The sequence below is a fragment of the Schistocerca gregaria genome, chromosome 3, assembly GCF_023897955.1.
Source record: "Schistocerca gregaria isolate iqSchGreg1 chromosome 3, iqSchGreg1.2, whole genome shotgun sequence".
NCBI classification, from domain to species: Eukaryota; Metazoa; Arthropoda; class Insecta; order Orthoptera; family Acrididae; genus Schistocerca; species Schistocerca gregaria.
Genome location: NC_064922.1, coordinates 249,115,771 through 249,140,825, shown reverse-complemented (window position 1 = coordinate 249,140,825; position 25,055 = coordinate 249,115,771). Strand labels below are relative to the sequence as shown.

The following is a 25,055-nucleotide window of genomic DNA, read 5'->3' as shown; positions in this document are numbered from 1 at the left end:
AGGGACACATGCATAATGAACTTCTTTAGTGGGACTGCTTCCTCTTGACTGTAAATTTTTTTATTATTCATTTATTTTATCCTATCACCATTTCAACTTTATAGCCATTATCAAATTCAAACATGAAAAGAGTCATTAAATACCCAACATGTCTGAATGACATAATTTCAACAAGGTCATGTCATTTGGACATACCTGATATTTAATGATGTGTTTTCACCTTTGCATTTGATAATGGCTATAAAGCTACAATCATAATAGTGTGAAACAAACCAATAATAAAAAAACTTATGGCAAAAGGTGAAAATTTCATTTGAAAAAACTACACACTTGTTGCTCTGTTCATTAATAATCGTAACGTTTCTTCACAACACTTATCCTTACAAGAATCTTGAGTACTAATATACAAAATATACAATGGAAAACTAAATACTGAGAGAAGCGTAAAGAGTTGTTTTCAAACACTTAAAATCAATCACAGATCAATTACAAATGCTAGTGTTCTAACCTGGACAAATATATGCACATTATATACAATAAATACACATTTTTAAATGCCTTTGTCTTCTACATGTCATTATCAGAGGCTAAAAGATCATATGCAGATACTCACATCTTTGAGAAGTCGCACTGGAAGCCACGTGTCACATGACCAATCCCAGGCTGGGCTTGTGGTGTGCCATGCTACGGGGGTTGTGAGCAGCTTCTTGTCATCATCACACGTAGAAGTGCTGACCTCAAAAGTTACATAACAACTGGGCTGGACACGTTTCTTACTCCTTCTGACAAGTGGAAGATGCAAAGCATTTATAACTTCAATGTGTGCATGAAAGCATGTCTCAGATTTCCTTTCTTCCTGTTGATGTACTGTATCAACTATGGTGCCTGAAAAACCAACAGACACTTCTGTAGATACAGTGTCAGTGGATGATATTTGATGGTCTGCACGTCTTCTTCTTTTGTTTTCTATAATGGCATTGTCAAGAGATGATGCTTGTTCATCAAGTTCAGACGAAGCTGTATTCAAGCACATGTATTCCATTTCACTTCCTCTCTTATCCAAAACATGGTATGTCTGGGACAATGATATATCTCTATCTGATGACAAGAAACCTGGATTTAACATATCATCTGTACAGTGTCTATTGCTGCTTCCAGATTTTGATTTTGTGACAGAATCGCTATAATGGTATTTCTGAGTACAAGTCTTGCCACTACTGTTAGGATGACCAATAATTGATATTTTCTCTCTGTTTGTAACATGGCCATGGAGATTTCTGTTGATATCATCATCAGATGTTGAAATCCCCATATTTGAATCAGCTGATTCAACATTAGTTTCACTTGATTCAAAAGCGCTGTTCATCAAAACATCGTTGTTGTTATTAATGGAAGTTTTATCTTTAGACTTCGCAGTTTCTTTGTTTGCATGAGGGTTACCGTGAGAAATGCAGTAGTTTCCCTGCCTTTCATACGGTGAAGTGATCTTAATGCTTTCGCCATTCACAAATTTTGGAGGAAACACTGTATCTATGATGCTGCCTCCACTTACTACATGTTGTCTCTGACTTGGTTTCTGTTTTGTTGTTGAGTCATTAGAGCTGCAAAGATGACTTTTTTTATGTACTGGATTAGAATGATTCACAATTCTGTTATTACAATCTTCATCACAATCATACAATTGTTCACAATTCAATTTTTTATCATTAGATAGTCCATACACCTCAGGCATGAGTGAATACTCAAAGGTTTTGATCTGAGTCTTCGTACCAGCTGCCAAGACGACTAATAGTTGCCCAACTTTCAACCCAGATGCTGGATTCACAATGTCAACCCATCCATCAAGTCCAACAACGGGACTCTAAAATGGAAGAAAACAGAAATTAAGTATTTTAATATTCTCCAGAAATGCTTGTTTAAGTGTAAAATCTTTTTTAACAAGTTTACCTTTTGTGTGAGCCATTTTGCTCTCACAGTTTGATTGTAGAAGGCAGTGTAGAAAGGCTCTAGAGACATTTTCACAAGACCTAGTAATTTATTGTCACACCAGACTTCTGTTACCATTATATTGTTATGACACCTTTGTAAGAAATTATTGTCTAGGTACACAGGAAGGACCTGGAAAGAAACACTCGAATGAAGCTCTGAATTATATTGTTAAAATGCAACAACAAATTGTCACATTTCTGGAAAAAAGCATATTATGAAAGGAAGAGTTCTGTGCTACTCTTTATTACTGCTTAACAATAACATGCAAGTGAAGAAGACTGTTTTACAAGCAAAACATGCAGCTTAATTTTAAAATAAATATCTGGAAATGTATACCTCATGGAAGTCGTACTTCGGAGATTCTGTGGCAGACTGAACACTGCTCATGGACACATTTTCATGCCAAAGCATGCGTGTCACCAAGTATGTTGTCTCATATCTAAAACCACGGCCTTCTGGGATGTGTAGGAGAATGTGTAGTAATATCTGAAAACACACATAAATTCTTAACTATCTACATTAATGAGTAGTGTAGATAATGGTGAGACTCGATGTGTCTCAGACACTCCAACTGTATGTGATTGTTAAATGTCCTTCACAAAAGAATGAGAGATTAGGGGTAGTTGGAAGGGAGAAGGAGATATTATAGAGGAAGGCTTTACAGCAATCAGTCACTATTTAGGTGTTCAAATTTATTTGGCTATCCTTTTGTGTTTTGGTATGTTCTCACATTTATTTTTTTGAAGGTGTGATTTTAGTTTAACATTAAACTAAGATAATTAGAACAACAATGTTTGCACTTGTTGTTGCAACTTCTTCTTCCTTCATGTCAGTGTGGCTATTCATCTGATAAAAACTCTGAAGGTACAATACACTTAATGCAAGAAGAAGTTCCTAATAACAAGAGTAAATAAAATCTAGGCTAAACTAAAGTTGTATCTTCCAGAGAAGGGCATGAAAATTTAATAAGTCAATCAAGGACAGTAAAATGAAATTAAAATGTAAATAGTGACTGAGTGGTGCAAATTCTTTTTCACTAATTCATGTTACAGTCATATTGTTTAAATTCCTATGGCAAAGATAATCATGAGCTGAGCAAGTTGGAGTAAAGTAACCTAACAACTTTGATGAAATATCGTCCTATATTCATTCTTAGAGAAATGGTAAAACATTTTCTGCTGAAAAGGAATAAATGAAAGGAAGATGCATGCTCGAAGCCGCAAATATCAAAGAAATGTACATTCATACACACAAGCAAGTACACTTCATGCACACGTCTGCCAACTCTGGCCGCTCAGGCCAGAGTGCATTCTGGCTGTGACCGAGGCTTTGTGTAAGTGTCTTTTTTAATTGTGCTTGTCTTCAACTTAATGTGTCGTCTTTACGTTATACAGCAATCTATCTTTCCCTACATTGCACTTTGACCAATAAAAATTCTAAGTCCTGAAAATGAATTTTGTCATAAGAACATACTCAATAGAAGATATTATTGGATACTGTGCTCAAGTCAAATGTTAAAAATCATAATATCAATGAATTTTTTATTCTAGAAAAATGTAAGATGATGAATCATTCTTTCATTACCAAGTGAATAATGAAACTGCTTACCAATCTGTAAAATAATCTTATCTTTACGCTTCAAAAGCTGCATAATGAGATTGCTGTGGAAAAGGAGAGGGAGAGGGGAGGTAGTCACTTTGCACATGTTGCAGGAAGAGGCTGTTGTCTTGTCTAAAAAGGTATGTAATTTGTGATTATATGCAAGTTGTGTATAACTGTCGTATTCACTGTGATACAACTTGGAAGAATCTAACTCTTTGAGCATTTACCAACACAGAATTTGGTGTGTCACATTGCATGGTGAAGGAACACCAAAAAGTTAAACATGGCTCAGTGTGGTTGATGAAAGTTCAATGCAGTCATTGTTATACATACAACACACAAAACCACTTTTCAATAGCACCTTGCAAATTGTCATAGACATTTTTATTAAAAAATTGGCGTACAACCAACTGTAAGTATGCAGCCTTTGTAAATGTTTGTATAATACTTGGGATGCAGAATCTTCAACAATTCCCACAAATAATGAAGAAAATTACATATTACAACTGTTACGTAGACAATTCTATAACACTATTCATTGGTAGTCAAGCTGAACTTAATAATTTAGCTGATAAATTAAACACAATGTGTTCATGGTTGAAATGGAAGCAAACAACAGTCTCAATTTCTTAGATTTGACATTAACCAAAATTAGGGGTAAACATGTATTCCAATTTTTAGAAAGCTTACAACCACTGATGCCACTGTTTACATTAAATCCTGTCATCTGGAACAATGGAAAAAGTATACTTTCATGCTACATTACTATATTCCATTCATTATAAGAATAAATCTGATGTAAATCAACACAAATGCAACGATTGGTCAGCAGCTGTAGCACACGTACATCGGTGTTGTTACGCTATTGGAAGTAGGTCGTACTTATATATAAGATACCTTACTGCTTGCTACTGTAAATGATAACTTCAGATATTCTAATGTATTAATAGCCATTTGCATTTCTCTGAGTCATATTTTAGCTATGTAGTTTTCATTTAAAAAATTGTGTATAGTCACAGTGTACGTACTGCTGTACTCCGACTGTCGTGTTGTTAATACGTAGTGTGAAAATGGCTGACACTGCTTCTGCTCTGTTGTGAAACACACACGTGGAACACCATTAAAAATGGTGAGAAACAGACTGTTCTGAATGTTTTTAACAAGTTTACAGAGAACTATCTATCACTAGTGATATGGCAGATTGCAGAAATGACATCTGAATTTACTGGTATTTCTGTGTCAAGTGTTCTTAGTGCACAGAAAGAAAAACAAAATACCTGCAAACTTTCCACAGTAGGGAAGACAGGGAAAAGTCAGTCGTGTGTCTTACAAAAGTGTGACGATTTTGTGATAAGTGCTGTGTGGTCAAAGGTGCATGCTTTTTTCATCCACAAGAGATAAGATATTTAAAATTGTAAATTACAACGAAGATTAGCCCAGTTTTAAAGGGACAACATTTCACAAACTAATGTGAGACATTGGTTTCCAGTTGTTGTTGTTGTTGTTGTTGTTGTTGTGGTCTTCAGTCCTGAGACTGGTTTGATGCAGCTCTCCATGCTACTCTATCCTGTGCAAGCTTCTTCATCTCACAGTACCTACTGCAACCTACATCCTTCTGAATCTGCTTGGTGTATTCACCTCTTGGTCTCCCTCTATGATTTTTACTCTCCACACTGCCCTCCAATACTAAATTGGTGATCCCTTGATGCCTCAGAACATGTCCTACCAACCGATCCCTTCTTCTGGTCAAGTTGTGCCACAAACTTCTCTTCTCCCCAATCCTATTCAATACTTCCTCATTAGTTATGTGACCTACCCATCTAATCTCCAGCATTCTTCTGTAGCACCACATTTCGAAAGCTTCTATTCTCTTCTTGTCCAAACTATTTATCGTCCATGTTTCACTTCCATACATGGCAACACTCCATACAAATACTTTCAGAAATGACTTCCTCACACTTAAATCAATACTCGATGTTAACAAATTTCTCTTCTTCAGAAACGCTTTCCTTGCCATTGCCAGTCTACATTTTATATCCTCTCTACTTCGACCATCATCAGTTATTTTGCTCCCCAAATAGCAAAACTCCTTTACTAGTTTAAGTGTCTCATTTCCTAATCTAATTCCCTCAGCATCACCCAACTTAATTCGACTACATTCCATTATCCTCGTTTTGCTTTTGTTGATGTTCATCTTATATCCTCCTTTCAAGACACTGTCCATTCCATTCAACAGCTCTTGCAAGTCCTTTGCTGTCTCTGACAGAATTACAATGTCATTGGCGAACCTCAAAGTTTTTATTTCTTCTCCATGGACTTTAATACCTACTCCGAAATTTTGTTTTGTTTCCTTTACTGCTAACTCAATATACAGATTGAATAACATCGGGGATAGGCTACAACCCTGTCTCACTCCCTTCCCAACCACTGCCTCACTTTCGTGCCCCTCGACTCTTATAACTGCCATCTGGTTTCTGTACAAATTGTAAATAGCCTTTCGCTCCCCGTATTTTACCCCTGCCACCTTTAGAATTTGAAAGAGAGTATTCCAGTCAACATTGTCAAAAGCTTTCTCTAAGTCTACAAATGCTAGAAACATAGGTTTGCCTTTCCTTAATCTTTCTTCTAAGATAAGGCGTAAGGTCAGTATTGCCTCACGTGTTCCAGTATTTCTACGGAACCCAAACTGATCTTCCCCGAGGTCGGCTTCTACTAGTTTTTCCATTCGTCTGTAAAGAATTCGTGTTAGTATTTTGCAGCTGTGGCTTATTAAACCGATGGTTCGGTAATTTTCATATCTGTCAACACCTGCTTTCTTTGGGATTGGAATTATTATATTCTTCTTGAAGTCTGAGGGTATTTCGCCTGTTTCATACATCTTGCTCACCAGATGGTAGAGTTTTGTCAGGACTGGCTCTCCCAAGGCTGTCAGTAGTTCCAATGGAATGTTGTCTACTCCGGGGGCCTTGTTTCGACTCAGGTCTTTCAGTGCTCTGTCAAACTCTTCACGCAGTATTGTAATTCCCATTTCATCTTCATCTACATCCTCTTCCATTTCCATAATATTGTCCTCAAGTACATCGCCCTTGTATAGACCCTATATATACTCCTTCTACCTTTCTGCTTTCCCTTCTTTGCTTAGAACTGGGTTTCCATCAGAGCTCTTGATGTTCATACAAGTTGTTCTCTTTTCTCCAAAGGTCTCTTTAATTTTCCTGTAGGCAGTATCTATCTTACCTCTTGTGAGATAAGCCTCCACATCCTTACATTTGTCCTCTAGCCATCCCTGCTTAGCCATTCTGCATTTCCTGTCGATCTCATTTTTGAGACGTTTGTATTCCTCTTTGCCTGCTTCATTTACTGCATTTTTATATGTTCTCCTTTCATCAATTTAATTCAATATTTCTTCTGTTACCCAAGGGTTTCTACTAGACCTCGTCTTTTTACCTACTTGTTCCTCTGCTGCCTTCACTACTTCATCCCTCAAAGCTAACCATTCTTCTTCTACTGTATTACTTTCCCCCATTCCTGTCAATTGTTCCCTTATGCTCTCCCTGAAACTCTGTACAACCTTTGGTTTAGTCAGTTTATCCGGGTCCCATTTCCTTAAATTTCCACCTTTCTGCAGTTTCTTCAGTTTTAATCTACAGGTCATAACCAATAGATTGTGGTCAGAGTCTACATCAGCCCCTGGAAATGTCTTACAATTTAAAACCTGGTTCCTAAATCTCTGTCTTACCATTATATAATCTATCTGATACCTTTTAGTATCTCCAGGGTTCTTCCATGTATACAGCCTTCTTTCATGATTCTTAAACCAAGTGTTAGCTATGATTAGGTTGTGCTCTGTGCAAAATTCTACCAGGCGGCTTCCTCTTTCATTTCTTAGCCCCAATCCATATTCACCTACTACGTTTCCTTCTCTCCTTTTTCCTACACTCGAATTCCAGTCACCCATGACTATTAAATTTTCGTCTCCCTTCACTATCTGAATAATTTCTTTTATTTCATCGTACATTTCTTCAATTTCTTCATCATCTGCAGAGCTAGTTGGCATATAAACTTGTACTACTGTAGTAGGTGTGGGCTTCGTATCTATCTTGGCCACAATAATGTGTTCACTATGCTGTTTGTAGTAGCTTACCCGCATTCCTATTTTCCTATTCATCATTAAACCTACTCCTGCATTACCCCTATTTGATTTTGTGTTTATAACCCTGTAGTCACCTGACCAGAAGTCTTGTTCCTCCTGCCACCGAACTTCACTAATTCCCACTATGTCTAACTTTAACCTATCCATTTCCCTTTTCAAATTTTCTAACCTACCTGCCTGATTAAGGGATCTGACATTCCACACTCCGATCTGTAGAACACCAGCTTTCTTTCTCCTGATAACGACATCCTCTTGAGTAGTCCCCGCCCGGAGATCCGAATGGGGGACTATTTTACCTCCGGAATATTTTACCCAAGAGGACGCCATCATCATTTAATCATACAGTAGAGCTGCATGCCCTCGGGAAAATTAGGGCTGTAGTTTCTCCTTGCTTTCAGCCGTTCGCAGTACCATAACAGCAAGGCCATTTTGGTTAGTGTTACAAGGCCAGATCAGTCAGTCATCCAGACTGTTGCCCCTGCAACTACTGAAAAGGCTGCTGCCCCTCTTCAGGAACCACACGTTTATCTGGCCTCTCAACAGATACCCCTCCGTTGTGGTTGTACCTACGGTACGGCTATCTGTATCGCTGAGGCACGCAAGCCTCCCCACCAACGGCAAGGTCCACGGTTCATGGGAGGGGGGGGTCCAGTTAGAAAAAAGATAATGAAACAGTATAGTAACAGACAGGAGGATGCATTACCTTTGCCAGATTCACAAATTTAGACATGAGAAATGTATATTTATAACCTTGATGAGATCTGGGATAATGTGGGACAAGGACAGGCACAACAATTATTGGTAAGAGCCAAGATTTTGTTGCATGTCTGTCACAAGGCATAAAAAACCTGACATGAGAAGGAAAGCAGTTACTTATTGTGCTTATAGGCAGCACATGCAGTTTCGTGGAAGGTGGTGATTTAATTTTTGAATCTAAGAAAACAAGTGATTACCACAAAGAAATGAATGGTGAAGTGTTTGTTAAGTAGTTTAGAGATGTTGTCCTCATATTAAAGTCCTCCAGCATTATTGTAATGGACAATGCATTTTATCACAGCGTGAAAGTTGAGCACTGGCCGCAAAAATCTTGGAAAAAGCAAGGCATTGTAAACTAGTTGGTAGAAAAGGAAGCCAATTGCTATCCTACTGCAATTAAAGTTGAATTGCTGCAACAGGTTGAACGTTGTAATGTAGACCAACACATTGTTGATGATGTAGCTAAGTCTGCAAGTCACTGTACCACTGCAGTCTGAACCCAACAGAACTGATCTGGAGCCAGGTTAAGGAGTTTGTCGCCAGAAATAATATGACTGTTAAGCTGCCAGGCATAAACTAATGCATAGAGCTTTGTCACACATCACAGCTGAACAGTGATGGGATGCAAAACAGCACGTCATTAAAGAAGAGTAAAATCCCTTCAATACTCTCTTAAATTACACACAACTTATGCAGAAAAATTACCCCGTGGTTAAGTTAGGAATTTTCATCACTCTTTTTTAATTACAATAGTATGTTACCTAAGAAGGAGAGCATGTTATGTTTTCCATCTAGTCATCTAAGAACTGTATTGTGGCAGCTGCAGTGTATTATTCCATTCTGCTTAGAAATTAAATGAAATTTGAAGCTGTATTGCTTTTCTGCTGGTCTCTTTTTACATCTGAATTGCAGCTAGCCATGTCACTGCAGATTAGCTCTACCTGCTGACCGGCCAGTGCTGACCAAGTTAAATGCGCCGGTAAAGCTGTTGTCCCATATTATCACTGAGTCAATGTGCACTTAATGCACAGCATAAAACATATGCTTATTATTGTACCTAAATGTTTAAATCAGCTTTATTCTTATGATGAACGGAGTACAAAAACACTCAAACTGCCACTAACTGAAAATGAAATAACTATTTAACTTGATATCTTAAAACAAATAGTAACGAACAACAGCTATGGAATCAATCATGTGGCTTCACAGTGCATGAAGAGAAAACAGAAACTGCAGCATATGGCAAAAAACACAATGGGAAACAGAGGAAACTATAATTACGATGAAAAAACAATGTATGTGCCTACGACTTGTTATGGTTAGGTATCCAACAAGATTGTAAAATATATTCATAATGGCAAAGTTCTATTTCCAAACAAAAGAACCACTTGAAACCCAATTACACCACAAGGTTGATAATAACAAGAATTCATTTCAAAGCTCACGAGTGTACCAAATCAAGTGTAGCAATTGCAGAAAATACACATGGGACAAACTGGGCAATACTTTGAAATTAGATTTAAAGAAAACTCATGATTCCATAGTAATAAGACAGCTTTCATTGCACATCTGATGATTGCACACTGTTGAATACCTATAAAGAAATCTTACAATATTCTATAGTGCAGACACAGGGCTGTCACTAGATATATTACAATAACTTGAAATTCGCACACACACAATATGTAGGATCCTGTAAATGTGCTGAACTATCAAAATGGTTGCTATGAGAGTTCCTTTTCTAATGTTTCTAATGTTCTCATCCTTCACTGAAATGGAGAGAAGTGGCATCTGACAAATCACAGCGACTATATGGAAGGCAGCAGCTGTGCTGAGCCTACTGCACACTACTGAGAACACAGGAGTAAACACATTGGCACCAACAGCACCAACAATAGAACATTATGGAATCACCCAGAAGACGGCCCTAATACCAATCTATTTTACTGCAGTTTCATTTTAGCAGTTTTAAGAACAACTTTTTATCACTGTATTAATATTTACAACTGCTTTTTATTAATGAGTCTTTCTGGCTGTATTTTTCTTTAATGACACGTTTTACAAACTGTGTCCGATAATGATTTCATTAATTGTTTATTATTTATATATGTATGACTGTTTTAATATGAGCACTTGTATTTTATTATAAAATTTATAAAACTTGTTCTGGATGTTAAATTAGCTACAAAAAGTATACATATATTTTTATGATTTGTTTAGTTATTTTAGAGGATGATAGTCCCTGACATCCACGTCAGTTAACAATTTATCTGTTTTTAATATTTTTAACAAAACATTTTTAAATTAATGATGTAAATAAAATAGAAAGAAACTTCCACACGGGAAAAATATATTAAAACAAAGATTCCAAGACTTACCAAGCGGGAAAGCGCCGGTAGACAGGCACAATAAAATAACACACAAACACACACACACAAAATTTCTAGCTTTCACAACTGACGGTTGCTTCTTCAGGAAAGAGGGAAGGAGAGGGAAAGACGAAAGGAGGTGGGTTTTAAGGGAGAGCGTAAGGAGTCATTCCAATCACGGGAGCGGAAAGACTTACCCTAGGGGGAAAAAAGGACAGGTGTACACTCGCACGCACGCACGCACACACGCACACGCACACACACACACACACACACACACACACACACACACACACACATATCCATCAGCACATACACATATGGTCTGTGTATGTGCGGATATATATATATATATATATATATATATATATATATATATATATATATATATATATATATATATATAAACAGAAAGAAACTTCCACATGGGAAAAATATATTAAAAACAAAGATTCCAAGACTTACCAAGCGGGAAAGCGCCGGCAGACAGGCACATGAACAAAACACACAAACACACACACAGAATTACGAGCTTTCGCAACTGGCAGTTGCTTCATCAGGAAAGAGGGAAGGAGAGGGAAAAATGAAAGGATGTGGGTTTTAAGGGAGAGGGTAAGGAGTCATTCCAATCCCGGGAGCGGAAAGACTTCCCTTGGGGAAAAAAAGGACAGGTGTACACTCGCACACACACACACACACACACACACACACATATCCATCCGCACATACACAGACACAAGCAGACATATTTAAAGGCAAAGAGTAAGGGCAGAGATGTCAGTCAAGGCGGAAGTACAGAGGCAAAGAAGTTGTTGAAAGACAGGTGAGGTATGAGCGGCGGCAACTTGAAATTAGCGGAGGTTGAGGCCTGGCGGATATCGAGAAGAGAGGATATACTGAAGGGCGAGTTCCCATCTCCGGAGTTCGGATAGGTTGGTGTTGGTGGGAAGTATCCAGATAACTCGGACGGTGTAACACTGTGCCAAGATGTGCTGGCCGTGCATCAAGGCATGTTTAGCCACAGGGCGATCCTCATTACCAACAAACACTGTGTGCCTTCGAGATTTTATTCGAAAATTTTTTTTTCGAATTTTATTTTTTCGCAAATTATTTTTTCGAAACTTTTTTCGAAAAAAAATTTTTCGAAATTTTCTTGAATTTCCCCACCCTTTAACGTGATCTGGAGACAACATAACTACCCAACCTTTGCACCCATTGTTGTTCACCAACCTAAGTTCAGCACATGATCAACATAGCTCATCTCAAACCAACACTTTTTCGACTTTTTTCACACCTTTATCTCTCCCTATATAAATCTCTCTTTACTTTCACTTTAACCTCATATTACCCTTTCCACCTACTAATACCATGTCAACCTCACAACATCCCTACAACGACCCCATTAAATTTTATTTACATTCTCTCCGCAAACATGCCTTCACCCTAGCCAGATTACGCTCCCATATTTTATTTACTCAGGCTTGTCTGACATTTGGCATTACTCCCAAAGGCCTCACACTTAAAGTTCCCATCTCTGGCTGCAATCCTTCTTTCCATCAGTCCTTATACCAGTTCCAAACAGCACAATCCATAGCCCTCACCCGCCTAATCCTTCACCTATACATCGACTCGGCCAATGAACACACCCGTCAACTCCTATCCCAAATCAAAGTCCTCAATCTTTCCTCTCCCACATCCACACTGGCTGTACATAGCATCCTCCTACAGGCCAACCGCAAATTAGAACAACATGCCACCCTCCACCTCAAAAAACTATCCAATCTCCTGGTTTCCCACCTCCGGAAAGGCAACTCACTCACCCTCCACAACCTTTCCAACAAACCTCAACCTCCTCTCATTGCACACAGACCCAGTCTCTCCCATCTACTCAATCTCCCACTTCCAGCTCCACTCCCCCCAACACCTCAAAATTCTAGTCAACACAATCTGGAACCGCAACACCCCAATTCAGTAGTTAACCTTTCCTCCAAACCCCTCTCCCAATCCGAAACCTCTGTCCTATCCAAAGGCCTCACCTTCAGCCCCACTCCCAGGTTCAACCAAACTGCCCTTGTCAAGGATTTACTGTCCTACACTCGTAGTCTCTGCTGGAAATATCACTTTGCCACAAAGAAAAACAATCCTGATCCCACTCCTAATGATCCAACTCCCCAAGACACTATCCAAATTGAACCCTGCCTGCAACAGTTCCGTCCTCCATCACAGCGGGACCCACCTCCTCTTCCTCAAAATCACCCTCTCCAAACCTTCCAGGAATTTCTCACTTCCAGCCTTGCCTCTCAATCTTTCTTGAAAAACCTTAATCCTACTCCCAACATCACCACAGCCGAATCACAGGCTATCCGTGGTCTGAAAGCTGACCGATCCATCATCATTCTTCCGGCTGACAAGGGTTCCACGACCGTGGTACTCGATCGTCGGGAGTATGTGGCTGAGGGACTGCGTCAGCTTTCAGACAACTCTACATACAAAGTTTGCCGAGGTAATCCCATTCCTGATGTCCAGGCGGAGCTTCAAGGAATCCTCAGAACCTTAGGCCCCCTACAAAACCTTTCACCTGACTCCATCAAACTCCTCACCCCACCGACACCTCGCATTCCTACCTTCTACCTACTTCCTAAAATTCACAAACCCAAACATCCACAGAACGTATCTCTGCCTACGTAGATCAACACCTTCAACCCATTACATGCAGTCTCCCATCCTTCATCAAAGACACCAACCACTTTCTCGAACGCCTGGAATCCGTACCCAGTCTGTTACCCCCGGAAACCATCCTTGTAACCATTGATGCCACTTCCCTATACACAAATATCCCGCACGTCCAGGGCCTCGCTGCAATGGAGCACTTCCTTTCACGCCGATCACCTGCCACCCTACCTAAAACCTCTTTCCTCGTCACCTTAGCCAGCTTCATCCTGACCCACAACTTCTTCACTTTTGAAGGCCAGACATACCAACAATTAAAGGGAACAGCCATGGGTACCAGGATGGCCCCCTCGTATGCCAACCTATTTATGGGTCGCTTAGAGGAAGCCTTCTTGGTTACCCAAGCCTGCCAACCCAAAGTTTGGTACAGATTTATTGACGACATCTTCATGATCTGGACTCACAGTGAAGAACAACTCCAGAATGTCCTCTCCAACCTCAACTCCTTTGGTTCCATCAGATTCACCTGGTCCTACTCCAAATCCCATGCCACTTTCCTAGACGTTGACCTCCATCTGTCCAATGGCCAGCTGCACACATCCGTCCACATCAAACCCACCAACAAGCAACAGTACCTCCATTATGACAGCTGCCACCCATTCCATATCAAACGGTCCCTTCCCTACAGCCTAGGCCTTTGTGGCAAACGAATCTGCTCCAGTCCCGAATCCCTCGACCATTACACCAACAACCTGAAAACAGCTTTCGCATCCCGCAACTACCCTCCCAACCTGGTACAGAAGCAGATAACCAGAGCCACTTCCTCATCCCCTCAAACCCAGAACCTCTCACAGAAGAACCCCAAAAGTGCCCCACTTGTGACAGAATACTTCCCGGGACTGGACCAGACCTTGAATGTGGCTCTCCAGCAGGGATACGACTCCTTAAAATCCTGCCCCGAAATGAGATCCATCCTTCATGAAATCCTCCCCACTCCACCAAGAGTGTCTTTTCGCCGTCCACCTAACCTTCGTAACCTCTTGGTTCATCCCTATGAAATCCCCAAACCACCTTCCCTACCCTCTGGCTTCTACCCTTGCAACCGCCCCCGGTGTAAAACCTGTCCTATGCACCCTCCCACCACCACCTACTCCAGTCCTGTAACCCGGAAGGTGTACACGATCAAAGGGAGAGCCACGTGTGAAAGCACCCACGTGATTTACCAACTGACCTGCCTGCACTGTGATGCTTTCTATGTGGGAATGACCAGCAACAAACTGTCCATTCGCATGAATGGACACAGGCAGACAGTGTTTGTTGGTAATGAGGATCACCCTGTGGCTAAACATGCCTTGATGCACGGCCAGCACATCTTGGCACAGGGTTACACCGTCCGAGTTATTTGGATACTTCCCACCAACACCAACCTATCCGAACTCCCGAGATGGGAACTCGCCCTTCAGTATATCCTCTCTTCTCGATATCTGCCAGGCCTCAACCTCCGCTAATTTCAAGTTGCTGCCGCTCATACCTCACCTGTCTTTCAACAACTTCTTTGCCTCTGTACTTCCGCCTCGACTGACATCTCTGCCCTTACTCTTTGCCTTTAAATATGTCTGCTTGTGTCTGTGTATGTGCGGATGGATATATATGTGTGTGTGTGTGTGTGTGTGTGTGTGTGTGTGTGTGTGTGTGGGCGCGCGCGAGTGTACACCTGTCCTTTTTTCCCCCTAGGGTAAGTCTTTCCGCTCCCGGGATTGGAATGACTCCTTACCCTCTCCCTGAAAACCCACATCCTTTCGTCTTTCCCTATCCTTCCCTCTTTCCTGAAGAAGCAACCGTCGGTTGCGAAAGCTAGAAATTTTGTGTGTGTGTGTGTGTGTGTGTGTGTGTGTGTGTGTTTGTGTGTTATTTTATTGTGCCTGTCTACCGGCACTTTCCCGCTTGGTAAGTCTTGGAATCTTTGTTTTAATATAAAACATTTTTTAAAATTTATAAAGTTTTCATCTTTAACTATTGTGTTTTTGACCATGTTTTTAAAATATCAGTTTTAAGTAATTCAAAGTACTCTGTTATTTGCCCAGTTTCACCTATGTTTTTTCTGCCCTGCCTTTCTAGCCTCAGCCTCCCATTTCCCTATATATAACCCTTTCACATGCATCCCCTACATGATTGCAGCGGACAATATTTTAATTGTGGTCTTTCACCACATGGTAGTATGATGTGCATTCACTGAAATATTTTAGTTAACATCATGATGTTTGAAGACCCTAACTGTTTTCATTATATATCTGTATGAAGCTTTGTAGCAAGTTTCGTCACATCAGAAGATGGTAGCTGCCTGCTGAAACCAGTAATGTGAATACTATAAACATATTAAAGTTACTGTTGATGTAATAAATTATTATAAAAAATATTGTTTTTTGTCAAAATTACTTCCTTCAAAAATATCCTGTGATATTGATATCAATAAACAAAGCCAATGCCTAGTAAAAAGAATGGAAACTAACTATAAATATAAGTGTAAGTAAGATAAGGCATATTAAGCAGATGAAATACACCAACACTGTCCGAATGCAGCATCAATGATACCTACAATTCACAGCAGTGTTTAAGTTGAATTAGCTCAGACACTGAGAAGGAGAAAAACAAAAGCAGGCAGCACTTCATCTGAACAAGACTGAACAATTATAATATCTTTGTACGATTAGATGTATAAAACTCTTCTATATAGACCACTCTCAAGTATTGTTTCACTATACAGAGTTCTTGGTAGGTCCAATGAGAGGATACACTGAGAAGATCCATAGAAAAGATGTAATAAGTGAAACAAAAATGTGAATGGGCAACCACTATCCTCATATTGTTCACAGAATTTGCCACTGTATCAACATAGGATGACAGGATATTACAAAGCTTTGTTCAGATTGAGAAAGGTAATTTAGGGACACATTCAAGAAGTCACAAAAAATTTAATAAATACTTGTACATGAGGTATAAACCCTCTCATAGGGTCAATAGTCACTGAAAGAGTATAGATATATGGAAGCTCACCCAATAACAATATCGACAACAATAAGTAGACCTTTTAAGAGCTTGCTTTAAACAGTAACACTTTCACATATTGGATGACTCACTGAACATCAGTTATCATAATTCAGAACAACTTTCTCAGCCTTTCCCACATTTCCATTGTTTACAGCAAAATGAGATGCAAGTAAATTCTTTTTTGTACAAAACAAGACTGAAATAAATACTTCTCTGTGTCTCATTATGGATTATACATATTGCTTTGACTACTACCCATCAAACAATACAAAAAAACCAAATAACAGGCAAGCCCAAATAGATTTAACACTTGAGGAGACACAGCTGTGTATAAAGTGCACCACTCACAAATAACATTGTTTTGTACTGTTAGATTGTTGTTTTAAAATTGTGAGCCAGTACTTATTCCTTCATTATTTCTTCAGCTAACACAGTAACAAATTTTGTTGTTGTACATCCAAATGAGCAGCAGTAACATAAAATAAAATAGGTGAGTAAAAAATTTACAATCCATGCAAGAAAATAATCCAGATTCCGGGCTAGCAGAACAATCCCAGAATGGGGCAGTTATCTACAAATGTAATTAGTACTTAAATAAGTGGTTGGCAGGGATCTGAGGCAACTGTGCTGTTTACCATTTCTAGCGGGTCATTACTGTGTGGTAACATTTGTATGTGGCAACAGATTGATATAACGCAAGGCTTACTTTATTACTGTTTAATTAAACAGTAATTTATCCCACATAATGTAAGTTTCTTTTATCATTGTTTAATCACAATAGGATTAAGTGTGATTTTGCTCATATATTTTTACCTTGGTAACATAAAGACAGCTGTTCTTTACGTAAGTACAAGGTGCATCGTGTGTCTGCTTGTGTTACAAAACAACGGCGCACCCACTCAAGGGTTAAGGTGACAAATATGAGACCTGTGATGTCAAACCAATTTTGTATGTACTGTCCATTGCAAACAAGAATTATTCCTTTCAAAATTTCCAATTAATAGCTGATGGACCACCTAGTGAAAGGAAGTACTTTAAGTCCAAAAAGGCTTCTACCAGAGAATGCTGCAGTCCAAAGGCAATGTGATGAAGCCATTAGTAAAGTAGTCAACCAAATGTTTCAGTTTAACAGAATACTGTTCACGCTAATTTCATTTGAGGAAGAATTAGTTAGTATACATTCAGAAAACAAGTACAATATTACAGTTAGTACATTCTTGAATATACCTTCTCTCTCAATGAATCCTGTTCAATATCAGCACATCTGATTTTGGTAACAAGTTTAGTGAGTACAGCATTCTCTTTTTGTACTGCTTCATTCTGATTGTTACATCTCTCTGCTTTTTGTGCTGACAGCTTCAACCCACTTTCCTCAGATGACGATGAGAGGACTTGATGCTGATTATCCTGTTTTCCATTACCATTACGTACTCCTGAATGATTTAACATGTCCTTGTTTGATATGAGTTCCACAGCCACAATCAGAGTTCCCAGAAACAGAGGACCGTCAACAGATTGCAGCTTTGAGAAAACTGGAATCTCATGCTTGTTTGATGCATCTGGCTTTAGAAGCTGTGTTAATGATAATTCACCTGTACCAATCAGCACTGGACTTTTCTGTTTCATGTGTCGGGAATACATAGTGAATGTCAGGTTTGACAACTTTATCCTTTCGAGTGTGTCACCACCATTTGTCTGAATACGGCAGCTAATGCTCTTATCAAATTCAACCACTGAAACAAACATAAATTGTTAAACACATTACTTCAGGTAATTCCTTTACATTTCACACAAATGTCTTTGATACCTACCATTATTTAGCTGCTTTCTCGAACAAAAACGATGAACTCTATTATTCCATGGCTTTTGTTGCTTGCCTTTGCATGGACATACCAGATTTACTGGTAGTTCAAACTCAGCAAAGAATGATGATCTTGGGAGAAACTTAGTTCCTAATACTTTGAGCACAGTGTCCTGCTGTAAGACGAATCGACACACATCGACACGCAGCCACCGGATATCATTCAGTGACTGTCTTTCATGCTGAAGTTGTGTATTATTAGCTGTCGTGTCACCTGTATTGACAAATGTTACATTTTATTATTTCAAGCATTAAAAAGACTTTGTTTTTATTAGAAAAAAACTGAAATAATATCCTGTGTCTCCTCTTAGCTACAACCAAATATCATTTCCAGTTTGCTTCATTTTCAGCTGTCTGCCTGTGTTTCAAGGCATTCCTTTATCTTTATCATATTTAACAGGGGAACATCTTTAGACAAATTGCAGTTGTGGCACATGGGTTGTTTACGACACAATGTTGATTTTTACCAGTAATGCTTCTAGGGAAAGTATATGGATATTTATGAATTATCTGATACTCACCTAACTGCAAACAGATTGTAAGAACAGAGGTCATTTTGATGCAGCAAAGTTAATGTCAATTAAGTAGCTAGTTAGTTTCTTCTTCCATATATCTTATTCATGATAGATGCTGTGATGTGGAATGTGACACAAGAACAAACATAGAAAACACACAAACAAGGAGCTGCTAAAGACAAAAATCTTTAATCTACATTTGAAAACACTTCCACTACCTCTGCCAGATATTTTATTTCCAAGCGTAGGCTCTCAAAGAATTTTATGGTTGCTTATTCATTATTAGATTCATTAAAGGGCACTGCAGATTATTTTTCATTTTAGTTTTCCTATTGTTAACATACATGTTACTCTCCAACTCATGATCATATGTGAGTACATGTACTGTGAGGAGGGAGATAATGTTCCCAGCTGCTTAAAGAGAGATCTACAAGATGTAAATTTGTGAACCCCACATGCAATTCTAATTGCTTTCTTTTTTGCAATGAATACTTTTTGCTTAAGTGAGGATGTACCCAAAAATATAATTCCATGAGACATCAGTAAATGGAAGCAAAATATGTTAGCTTAGTGATTTTTATGTCCCTTGAGGTCAGCAATTATTCTTATGGCAAAAATAGCTGAATCTAATTATTTTAGCTGGTCTACTATAAAGGAGGATCACAAAGTAAGACACAATAATTTTTTCCTCCCCTGCTACTCCAGCTGCAACACTGAAATTTCACTTTGATATAGTCTGAAGTTTGCATTACGCAGGGTATTTTGTTTTCACGTGCAGCTCTAGCAAGAGAAGCTTGAACTATGAAACAAAAATGGTGGCCATGTTGCTGTCATAAATCTGTGAAGAGCAGTGATGTGTAATTTGATCTTTGTGGGCCAAAGGGCATAAAACAAGTGAAATTCACATAGACGTGCGTGGCATGTATGGGAACGACTGTATGGAGTGTAGCAATGTCTCTATGTGGAGTACATTCTTCCAAGAGCGCCGTGTGGACCTTAGTGATTCACCACACTCCGGGCGGCTGCTAAAAGCTGCAACCTCACAGAATGGTGGAGCCATTGGGCAGCAATTATGAACAACTGGCATGCTCATCTGTGAACCTTATAGCAGCAGGTCAATATTTCCTATGGTGTGGATACAACACTGTTCGCGAAAAGTCGAAATTTCGTACAGTTGGTGTCTAAGAACTTGACAGGCAGCCAAACGGCCCAGCGAATGATGACAAACCTGGATCTCTTAACCTGTTATGCAGACGATCACCACTTTCTGAAAAGTATCATCACTGATATGAGTCACCACAAGCCTGAAACCAAGAATGCCTCTATGGAGTGGAAACATGCTGGTGCCCCAGGGGGGAAAAAAGCTAGGAAAGTGCTTGTGGCAGTGTTCTTGGATATGCATGATGAGTTACTGGTGGATTTTGCTGAACGCAGGACCCCTGTCAATGTTGCATCCTACATTAAAACTTTGGCTAAGTTGCGTTGTGCCCTTCTTGACAAATGCTGCAACACTAATGCTAACTGTGTCAAACCTTATGAAAATGCTTGCTTGACCCCCCCCCCCCCCCATGTTGCTGCTCCTGTTCCTTAGAAAATTGCCAAATTTGGGAGGGAAGAGATCCAACATCCAACATACAGTCCGATTGGTTGGTTGGTTGGACTGGAGAAGGGACCAAACTACGTGGTCATCAGTCCCTCTGACCTTGGAATAACTAAAAATTGTGGAACTACAGTGGCCACAAAATTACAAATGATTGACAAAGAAAGAAGGAAGAAGGCAGAAGGCAGAAGAAGAGAGGAGGGAAAGAAAGTGACTAATGACAGGAGCATGAAGGAAGAAGCACAGGTAGACAAGATAGACACTCAAAATAAAACAAACCCCATAAGGAAAGGAGTAGGAAGGCAGAGGGAGGGGGTGAACCACCAAGCCCAGTTGAAGCCAGTCCAATGGGGACAAAGGGGGGAGCAAGACGGCCTGCCATCCCCTCCACCCACCAATAAGGTTAAAGGTCCCACCCTTAAATAATGCAATAAAAACCAACATCACAAAGAAACCATAAAATGAGATGAGCCCCTGAGGCATTGTCAACTAACACCCAGGGTAGCGAGTCAGGAAAGTTAAGCATCCGTTGCAGGGCGATTAAGTTGGGACAGTCCAGTAAGAGGAGAACCATAGTCAACATCGAGCCACAATGACAGAGAGGGGGGTCCTCAAGAAAGAGGAGATAACAGTGAGTCAGCCAAGTATGGCCGATGCGGAGTCAGCAACGGACGACAAAGGCCTTATGAGAGGACCGTAAGGAGGACCACCACATAGCTGTAAAATACTTTATCGCCCTGAACTTGTTCAGCAAAGAAAGAGTGTGCCATTCTGCATTCCACTCACAAAACCTGATGACGTAATGCTGAGCCAAGGTCTATTTCCTGAATGCCAACAGCAAGAGATGGCCTGTTCATAGCCAATTTAGCCAGTCGATTGGTAAGTTCATTGTCAGGGGTCCCAACACGACCTGGGGTCCAAATGAAAACCACTAAGCACCCACGTCGATCAAGGAGTGAAACGGAGTCCTGGATAACTAGGACCAACAGGTGGCGAGGGAAGCACTGGCTGATAGCTTGCAAACTGCTCAAGGAGTCACTACAGATAGTGAAGGACAATCCTGAGCAGAAGCAGACATGGCCCAGTGTGTGCAAGATGGCTACCAATTCTGCAATAAAAAATACAGCCACCTGGCAAGGAACGTAGTTCCAAGTGTCTCGCATTGGTGTAAGCATAATCAGTGTGACCAACAACCATGGAGCCATCAGTATAAATTACTTCTGAATCCTTGAATGAACTGAGGAGACAGTAGAATTGGTGGTGCAGGGCCTACAGAGGGACAGAATCCTTTGAATTGATGGAGAGATCAAGACAGAGATGAGGCCGAGGGATGCACCATGGAGGGGTATGTGCGTGAGCGGAGAAAAGAGGCAGTAAAGGGAAGTGCTGGGGGTCAGAAAAGAGCAACTGAATGCAGGCAGCCGTGGTAAGCCCACATCATGGCCACTGCTGCAGGAGGTTGATCTCCATATCCGGATGAAGGAGACCATAATTAGGGTGCTTTGCGGTGCAGAGAATGCAGAGCACGTAAGATATCAGCTGTTGTTGGCGCAAAACTCGCAGGAGTGGAACCCCCGACTCTGCGAGAAAGCTGATCACGGGGCTAGTTCGGAAAGCACCAGTCGCAAGCCGTACCCCACAATGGTAGATAGGTCTAGTAGCTGCAATGTAGAAGGTGACACAGAACCATAAACAGGACACCCGTAGTCTAAACAAGACAGGACCAGTGCTTTGTACAATTTCAACAGAATAGAGCGGTCTGCACTGCAGATGGTATTGCACAGACATCTAAGAACACTGAGATGTAACCAGCTGGCAAAGATGAGGGAGCCATGTCAACCGGACATCAAAGACTAGACCCAAGAAGCAATGGGTGTCCACCACCTCGAGGGATTGGCCATCGAGGAACAGGTCAGGATGGGGATGAACTGTACGGCGATGGCAGAAATGCACGACACACAACTAGGCCACCGAAAACTGAAAACCATGGGAGAGAGAGCAATATTGCACCTGGTAGATTGCCCCCTGTAGACGGTGTTCTGCAGTGCCCATGATCGAGGTAGCAACGCAGATACAAAAATTGTCAGCATACAAACAGGGGACACTGTCGGCGCAGCAGCTACCACAAGCCCATTAATGTCTACGAGAAAGAGAGGGACACTCAGCACAGAACCCTGTGGCACCCCATTTTCTTGCCGACGGGAAGTGCTCTAGGAGGAACCAACTTGGACCCAGAGAGAGCGACAAGAAAGAAAGTTCTGGACAAAAACGGGCAGAGCATCATGAAGGCCCCATTTGTGAAGGGTGGTGAGGATGTGGTGCCGTAGGCTTTATGCAGGTCAAAGAAGACTACAGTGAGGTGTTACCAATGAGCAAAAGCTGACCAGATAGCAAACTTCAGGTGGACCAAGTTATCCACCTTAGAGCGGCCACAGCAAAAACCAGCTTGAGTCGATGACAAAAGGTCGCGGGATTAAAGCATCCAAAACAGCCGCCAACTCCCCAGGCATTCCAGGAGTTTGCAGAGGGTGTTGGTAAGGCTAATTGGACAGTAGCTATCCAACTGAAGAGGTGGCTCCCCAGATGTCAACATCAGAATAACAATGCTTTCCTGCCACTGGGTAGGAAATACCCCCTCACTCCACAGATGGTTGAAAAGGGTCAGTATACAATAGTGGCCAGCCACCTATAAGTGTTGGAGCATTTGGTTATGTATCCAATCCAGTCCAGGAGCCATGTTGGGAGAACGGGCAAGGGCACTGGCAAATTCCCACTTGCTAAATGGGGCATTATAAGGCTCCAAGCAGCGGGAAACAAAAGACAAAGGTAGTCGTTCCAAGAGCTCTTTCAGGAGGAGGAACATGGGCAGATACCGAGTCAATGCAGAGGCCTGTGCAAAGTGTTGAGTGGAATGCTCTGCGGCAAAGTCCAGATGGGTAAGGACAACACCACACACAGAAAATTCCTGCAAAGCCGATCGAAGAACGATGACCAAAAATTTGCCAGAGTTTTGCCAGACTTGTGAAGAGGAGGTGTGCGGTCCTCTGGCAGCCACATATCGTTCCCAGAAAATCTGTTTCTGAAATTTGATTACGTAACAAGCCCAGGCACGGAATCATTTAAAGACCAGAAGGAGAGCAGTAGAAGGGTGCCGCTTAAAGTGTTTAAGAGCTTGGCGGCAGTATTTTATGGCCGCAGCAATTTCCAGAGTCCACCAAGGGATCATCTTATGACGGGGGGGAACCCGAGGAAGAAGGAATGGCTGAAACAGCTGCAGAAAGAATGGCAGCAGTCAAAATCTGTGTAGACTCATCAATACTGCTGTGTGGTAGTACAGGGGGGATGGTAGCAGAGGAGAAGGTACCCCAATCAGCTTTAGAGAAGGCCCACCTGGGAGGCTGACAGCCAAGATACACTAAAGGAAGGTCAAAACAATTAGACAATGATCCCTGTCACGTAAGTCATTGTGGACACCCCACTGAATGGAGGGAAGAAGACGGGACTGCAGATGGAGAGGACAATGGCAGAGAAAGTGCAGTGTGCCACACTAAAGTGTGTGGGACTGCTGGTGTTTAGTAGACACAGGTAAAGCCTTGCCAGAACAGCTTCAACTGTCCTGCTCAGGACAGTAGTCGTGTGACTACCTCAAAGAGGGGTGTGGGCATTAAAGTCCCCTAAAAGCAGGAAGGGAGGGAGTTGTTGAAGAAGGGTGGTTAGGGCAAGGGATGTGGGCAGCTGGTCAGCAGGAGGTAGAGATTACAGATTGTGATTGGAGTGGCCCGATGTACCCTGACAGCAATTGCTTCCAGAGTGGAATGGAGACGAACCCATTTACTAACAATGTCCTTGCAGACCAAGGTGCAAACATCACCAAAAGCGCACAAGAGACCAATTCGGTTCAGACAGAAAGCGTGGAACCCGTGAAGGGTTGGTGAGTAAGAATTGACAAAATGGGTCTGCTGGAGAGCAATGCAAGCAGCAGAGAAGGAGGAAAGAAGGGGCTGCAACTCCAGGAGGTGATGCAAATATCCATTACAATTCCACTGGAGGATTGTCAAGCTGGAATCCAAATGGAAAGCAAACGGATCGGAGCAAGTCACACCGCTGAGTCACCATCTATCACCAATAAGGACGGGGTAATGTCGATATAGGTGGGGTCAGGCTCTGTTGGTTCATTGGCTAGAGGAGGGGAAGGCGGCAGCTCAGGGGGTACCAGAGGGCAGACTGCAACGAGGTCAGGCACGGAATTACTCCTAGCAATCTTGGCGTCCAACAGCCACGGATAACGCAGTCGATGTGGAACTGCAGATCGCCTTTCAGGTGGGTGCCGGGAAGAGCAGTCCCGGGAGGGAGCTCCAGCACCATTGGCTGCCGAAGACGCGGAGTGGCTTCTCCGGCGGAGGAGGGGGAGCAGCACCCGAAGTGGTGGGTATAGGTACTAAAGGGGAGGAGGGATGGGAGTGGGAGAGGGAAGGTGAGGAGGAAGGAGGAG

General features: G+C 41.2%; 1 protein-coding gene across 1 annotated transcript in view; it reads right to left on the bottom strand.

The window, feature by feature from the left end:
• The window catches only part of LOC126354600 (C2 domain-containing protein 3-like), a 70,613-nt gene that overhangs the window by 28,220 nt on the left and 17,338 nt on the right, over positions 1-25,055 (bottom strand). Inside the window, exons 5-9 of the mRNA XM_050004351.1 lie at positions 18,399-18,662; positions 17,815-18,320; positions 2,326-2,475; positions 1,948-2,118; positions 614-1,861 (exon numbers count right to left, since the gene is read on the bottom strand). Of these exons, the coding sequence (XP_049860308.1) occupies positions 614-1,861; positions 1,948-2,118; positions 2,326-2,475; positions 17,815-18,320; positions 18,399-18,662 (2,339 nt within the window). The remainder of the gene's footprint in view (positions 1-613; positions 1,862-1,947; positions 2,119-2,325; positions 2,476-17,814; positions 18,321-18,398; positions 18,663-25,055) is intronic.